Raw genomic sequence first — 6,818 nt, 5'->3', positions numbered from 1 at the left:
GCCTTGATCTTGGAAGGATGTCGTGGTGGGTAGCGTGTCCTGGCGAAGGGACCAGGGACAGAGCCGCCCCAGGCTCTGCCTGGGCTCCTGCTGACTGGCGGTGCGGGGCGGTCCCACTGCCCCTTCTGTCGGATGAAGCGTCTTTCCGTTAAGAACACAGCACTGATGGCCATCCACGCTGTCCTCATGACACGCAGAGGACTTTAGAGCCAGTTCCACGAATTACTGTCGTGACGCTCATGTTTACCCGGCTTCCCAGGCCCGTGCTCCTCCCTCCAGTGCCACCTGGGCGGCCTCCCTCCCCGCAGCATCTCAGCTGGTGTTCCTTCGCAGAGGCCCCTGTGGGCTCACCCTACCCTCTGGGGGACAGAAGCTCTTCAGACCCACCTTCCCTGTGTGCCTTCTCCTGGGCCAGCCCTTTCTGGTCACCCTGTGGAGGCACACAGGTGGTCCGAAGCAGCCTATCCCCATGGCTGGCCTGCCTCCTAGACACCCCAGCACCGGTTCTGCTGTGCTGCTTTTCACTGCACTTCACGGGCTTTTTTTTTTTTGTGAACCAGGGATTGAGCCCAAGGGGCCTTGTTCACTGAGCCACATCCTCAGCCATTTTTTATATTTTGTTTAGAGACCAGATTTCACTGAGTTGACCAGGCTGGTCCTGAACTCTAGATCCTCCTGCCTCAGCCTCCTGAGCCACTGTAACGGGGATTAGAGGTGTGTGCCACTGTGCCAGGCTGCCGTTCACGTATTTGCTCATACTCTGTGCCTGTTCAGTGACTTAAAAATAGACGTAACCTGCATTTTATGTTCAGTGGTCAGACATTCCAGATCTGAGGCTTTCACCCCTTCTCTTTCTAGCCACTGACATGTCCAGCAGCTCAAGCCACCCTCCCTCTTCATCTCCCAGGCCAGTCCTCAGAATGACTGGCTCGTCCTCATCTCCAGGTTGCAGCCTTTTAGCTCTGGCACGTTCACTGAGCTGTGCATGGTCCCCAGCAGCCTGCTTACAGGCATCTTGTGGACAGTGTCCAGAGACCTTTTTCTGAGCCTCTTTAAAGTTCATGCTTTCGTCCTGATGATGCTTCATCTTTATCGGTTATAAAGACCAGCTTGTGAAATAAATCAGGTTCCTGTTGGAGGATGCTTTTTTTTTTTTCTTTGTTAGTGCTGCAGGTGAGATGTTCTCCCACCCTGCCTCAGAAAATGCTTTAAAATAGATAGCTGTATCTTTATTTTTTATTTATTTACATGTGGTGCTGAGGATTGAACCCAGTGCCTCACACATGCTAGGCAAGTGCCCACCACTGAGCCCCAGCCCCAGAAAATGCTTTTTATGTTTAGAGACTTGGGGGGGTTTATTCAGTGTTCCAAGACTTGAGGTATGGTAGAATACTTTGGCTAAGTTGCCCAGGCTGGCCCCAGATTTGTGGTTGTCCTGCCTTGGCCTCCAAGTAACAGGGACCTGGGTGTGTGCTACCATAGCTTCTAAAACATTTTCCTTTAAGAGGAAGGGGGTCTTTGGACCCTTGCTCAGGCTCGGCCTACCCTTCTGTGGCCTCAGCAGTTCTAGATGAGGCTGAGGCCCATGGTGGTTGTGAGCCTCTAGGTGTGACTTTGAGGGGCAGGTAGGTTGTTCTCACCCCTGCCTACTGTGGCTGTTGGGGTTCCAGGACAGGCCTCTACTGGCCAGCTCAGGAAAGTCAATACCTGGACTTCGGTCCCAAAGCAAGGCAGTGTGCCTACTTGCCCAGGACAAGGTTCACAAAGCAAAAGCCAGAACCACAGTATGAAAATCCAACACAAGACTCACAGCAGCCCAAGCCACAGGGCTCACAGGACACGTGGCTGGTTTTATCAGATTCCAGGTGAGCTGGACTGTGCTGGCTTCTGGGCAACCTTGAGGCGTCTTGCTGGGCTAAGGAGCAACTCCCATAGCTAGGAGGGTGGCGTGCCCTGGGAGATATAGGCCCTGGCATAGTTGCTCTGAGCCCAGGAGATGGCAGGTAAGGGGCAGATGAGACTGAGGCACCCGAGGTGGGCACCGTCACCCCTCAACCCGGTTCACTGCCTGGCCCTACTAGGTCTCCAGAAGCGTTAGTTGAGCCTGGAGTGAGCCCTCCTCTGCCGCACGAGTCCAGGTCTGCCCAGCACCTTAAGGCCCTGGGCCCCGAGAACCAACCAGTCTAGGGCTGAGCCCAGCATCCAGTCTCATGTCTGTGGACAGCAGTCCACCCTGTGGTACCCTCTCCCCCAGTATCCAGCTGAGGTGGAAGCCACACTCCTCACCTTCGCAGGTGGGCTTGCTCTTTGACATCTGCCTTTGCTGTGTTTCCAACTACCACCACCACAGCCCTTCCCTGGGCATACTGTGGGTTTGTATGGGTTCTGGACAGGGCCCTTGGAGATCAGCATGACCTAGACATGGCCCGTCCAAGTGTTGTGTGCGCTGCTGCCCCTGCTTTCCTTTTTTATGCTCTACTTCTAAAAGAGAAACAGGCTCAGTGCAAGAGTTCAAGCCGTGCAAGGCTGACCAGAGCAGAGTGCAGTTGTGCTGCTGTGGCCTGTTCTTGGGCTGGCTGGCTGATGGGCAGCACCTCCCCGGGCCTGTCACCAGGAGCAGATGCAGCCACCGTGTGCCCATGTGCTATTCTGCCCATTGTATGCTTGGAGCCTGGCCTCCCTGCTGGTGGTGCTGGGGGCGGAGCTGTTGGGGTGCCCATCTCTGGCAGCTCACCTCACCCTGATGAGCAGGAGACTCCAAGCTCACCTTCTCATGGGCTGATTCAGTTTTCTCTGTACTGCAAATAGTGCTGGTGTGTATCTGTGCATTGTAATAAGAACATTTCTGTGGATAAATTAATACATTTCTGTGAGTAAAGCCTGCAGGCTTGAGGGTATGCTTTGGGCTAGTGGGGTCTCCTCTGTCCTCCACTGGGCTGGATTGTGTGGCTCTTATACCTGGGCACACAATGTCTGGAATCGTCTGAGGTGGCCTTTGTTCACAGTGCTGTTGGAGCTGCACAAGAACCATTTGGCTGAGAATGTCGTTTGGGTGTGTCTTTGCTCAAGTGGACACCTGTCTGACAGGCACTGGCCTCTGTGTTTGATTTCAGACAGGCCGATGGCCGCAAAGTCCTGCGGTCGAGCATCCGGGAATTTCTCTGCAGTGAGGCCATGTTCCACCTGGGGGTTCCCACCACACGGGCTGGGACCTGCGTCACATCTGAGTCCACGGTGGTGCGTGATGTGTTCTATGATGGTAATCCAAAACACGAAAAGTGCACAGTTGTGTTGCGAATGGCTCCCACCTTCATCAGGTAATGCTGGTCCTCCGGGCCTGCCTGCACACCTGCTTGTAGAGTCCTAGACTGCGCTTGGGCAGCCAGAAGGTCGCGCAGAACAGAGGAGCCAGCAGACTGGTATTCCATGCCCCAGGAGAGACTCAGTGCAGGAGGTTGGTTGTCCCATCCTGGTAGACGGTGGGGCTGGCTGGGCAGAGGGACCCCTACAGGACCGTGCCTGGGAGGAGGGGCTGTCCAAAAGGAGATTCCTAGGAGTGTAAGACAAGGAACTATCTAAAATTGACCAAGGAAATGGGCTCAGTGTCATAAGAAAAAGGCTGATGAAAAGCGGGTGTGCTGTAGTCCTTGTGGTCATCCTTACCTGTCCAGATGCAGTCCAGCTGCTCAGTGATCGGAGTCCTTTCTGGTGCTTTCCTACCCCAGGCCCTGGGCCACACAGTCCTCAAGAAGCCACAGCACCAGGTGTGCTCCCTGCTCTCAGGCCCTCTCAGGACAGCTGGGAACAACATGTAAACATCTGTATTTATTGAAAACAATAACGAGTTCACCACAATCTCTCAAGTGCTGTGGAAGGTTGTTTTGCTTGGTACTGAGGATTGATTGAGCCAAAGGCACTCAACCCCTGAGCCACATCCCCAGCCCCTTTTTATATTTTATTTAGAAACAGGGTCTCACTAAGTTGCTTAGGGCCTTGTTCCTGCCTCAGCCTTGCAAGCCACTGGGATTACAGCCGTGCGCCAGCGCATCTGGCTGGTTTTCCCATATTTGTAAAGCTGTTTCTGACCATGAGAAACCTCAGCATTATCCTCATCTTATCTCTGCCATCACCTCGCTGCCTGACTTCTAGCACCTTCAGAACTGATTCCCTGAACCAAGAGCTGGGCTCACCTTGTGGTTCTCCCATTCTGCCAGGTCCCCGACAGCCACCAGCTGCTCATGCCTGAGATAGACTGGAGGGTCTCTGGCCTTTCTGACCAGCGGGGGAGTAGGAGGAACCAGGGCCCAGGTCTGCCTTGTGGTGGCTCTGATGATGCTTGCTGGAGGCTGTTTTGTCTCTGCCATACCCGCAGCCTCTCGGCCTCGGCCCACTAGTTGCCAGAAGCAATCCCAGTATGACAACAAACTGCCTGCAGCCTTGGCTGCTGTGGCTTCTGCTGAGAGCCACTGGGACCTGCAGCCTAGAACCCACCCTGTCCTCCCTGCCGGGATGCTGGAGTGGGGCAGGAGAAGCTGTGGCCATCTCTGGGCCCCAGGCTGCCAGAGTAGGAGCTGTCTGCCTGAAAATGAGCCAGGATCCAGGTGCACCTGGCCTTCAGAGCTGGTGGCCTGCTGCCTGACCAGGGTGCTTTCCTGCAGGGCCTCAGCTGGCTTCTTTTTTATTTTTCTTACAAGGTGCTGGGGTCTCTGAATTGTCAAACACCTGGGTCTTCCCTCCAGGTTTGGATCCTTTGAGATTTTTAAGCCTGCTGATGAGCATACGGGGCGTGCAGGTCCCAGTGTGGGACGGAATGACATCAGAGTCCAGATGCTTGACTATGTGATTGGCTCTTTCTACCCTGAAATCCAGGCTGCCCACGCCCACTGCAGCAACCAGGTGCAGAGAAACGTTGCCTTCTTCCGAGAGGTAGGTGGAGGCCAAGCACCACGGGCCCCTATGCCCAGGAACTTGAGGCCTGTTTCAGTCAGTTTTTTTGCTGTTGTGACCAAAAGACCTGATTTTAGAGAAGGAAAAGTTTATTTGGGAGCTCATGATTTCAGAGGTCTCAGTCAGCTGGCTCCACTCCTCAGGGCCCCAGGTGAGGCAGAACATCATGGCAGAAGGGTGTGACGAGGGAGGAGCTCAGGACATGGCACCAGGAAGCAGAGAGCGAGAGAGCTCTGCTCACCAGGCACAAGATGTACACCCCAAAGGCACACCCCAGTGACCCCCTCCTCCAGCCACACCCTGTGCCTTCCGTTACCACCAGCTAGTTCCCACAGGCCATCAGTGCACTGATTGTGCCAGGGCTCTCCCAGCCCAGTTACTTCACGGTAAGCCTGCCTGCAGTGTCTGCACATAAACTTTTGGAGGACACTCCCATCTAAACCATAGCAGGGCCCAACCCACTGCTGAACACAGTCATTTCAGCCATGGACAAAGCTTTTACCAGGTGCCATCCTCTCCTGCAGCCTTGTGGCTTGGGCAGCTGGCAAGCACACGAGTCAGGCTTTGAGCACTGCTGGGGCCTGGGGCACTGTGGTACTTGAGCTTCCTTGAGGGGTCTGTGTGCTGGGTATATCTGCAGGAGCCAGCAAGGCCCTGGCCTGGGGAGAGCATTGGAGGGGAGGACTGGCCTGTTGTCATCTGGGGGAGACATGGATTGCCCAAGTTGGGTCTGGGCCCTTGCCCCAGGCAGCACACTCGTCTGCTCAGTCAGGTTATTACCTGGTCTGGCCCACAGCCTGCAGCCTCAGTGGGCAGAGGGAAAGAGGAAGGTCCAGGCCAGGTAAGGTACACAGGGGTCGTCTCCAAGGGCCAGACCACCATGGAGCCACTGCAGCCAGGGCAGGTTCAGGCCCATCTGCCCAGTGGCTTGGGCTGGGGCACCACAGGTCAACAGCAGTGGCACTAAGCAGGTGTCGGTGGGTCCATTACACAACAGGTCCCTCCTCTGGCCAGCTCAGCCACATGGCACAGGTGTAGGTAGGTGGTCTGGTCAGCTTGCTCCATCCCTCTGAGCTTGGTCTGACAGCGAAGCTGAAAGGACAGTGCTGCTCAGTTCTCAGGAGCATCTGTGCTCTGACATGAAACAAGACACATGCAGGACCCTGCTGGGCAAGGGTATGGTGCAGCGAGGGCCCTGGAGGCAGCCCTGCATCCTGAGACTCCTGTTCTCCAGCAGCACTAGTTGGGGGGCACCATGTGGTGGGAGTGCTGGGTGAGCAACAGGGCTGGTGGGCACACCCCATCTTGTGGCACCCAGTGTGGATAGGCAGCAGCTTGCAGGGCACCTCAGCCTGGACCCAGCACATTGTGCCAGGTGGCATGTTCCTTACTGGTACCCATGGGGCCTTTATTTATATATTTATTTTTGAGAGAGAGAGAGAACTTTTTAATATTTTTCAGTTTTTGGCGGACACAACATCTTTATTTTTTTATTTTTATGTGGTGCTGAGGATCGAACCCAGCGCCCCGCGCATGCCAGGCGAGCGCGTTACCGCTTGAGCCACATCCCCAGCCCCCCATGGGGCCTTTATAATGGGCCCAAGTCTGTTCAACCAAATCGGTGCCTGATTTTTCTGGTTTGGTTAAAAACCAAAATGGTGAGCATATGAGGAACGGAAGGTGGTGTAAGTGGCAGCTGAGGCCCCACGTGCCAGCTCACCCAGACACACCTCTGCTGGAACACTGAGCAGGGACTACAGGGGCCCTGGGTAGAGACCCCCAGACGTCGTTGGAGAGCAGGAATCACTCAGAAACACTGCTGGCTTTGCGGGGGTCGGTGGACAGTCAGGGTGGGTGGGGTGGGGCAGGAC

General features: G+C 55.3%; 1 protein-coding gene across 1 annotated transcript in view; it reads left to right on the top strand.

Annotated features, from left to right (window-relative positions):
* Nucleotides 1–17: 17 nt before the first annotated feature.
* Nucleotides 18–6,818, top strand: part of Selenoo (selenoprotein O) — a 13,510-nt gene continuing 6,709 nt past the window's right edge. Inside the window, exons 1-4 of the mRNA XM_015506896.2 lie at nt 18–29; nt 1,630–1,865; nt 3,114–3,317; nt 4,740–4,930. Coding sequence (XP_015362382.2) covers nt 18–29; nt 1,630–1,865; nt 3,114–3,317; nt 4,740–4,930 — 643 coding nt within the window. The remainder of the gene's footprint in view (nt 30–1,629; nt 1,866–3,113; nt 3,318–4,739; nt 4,931–6,818) is intronic.

This window comes from Marmota marmota, unplaced genomic scaffold, assembly GCF_001458135.2.
Source record: "Marmota marmota marmota unplaced genomic scaffold, marMar, whole genome shotgun sequence".
Lineage (NCBI taxonomy): Eukaryota > Metazoa > Chordata > Mammalia > Rodentia > Sciuridae > Marmota > Marmota marmota.
This window is presented reverse-complemented; position numbering and strand designations above follow the sequence as displayed.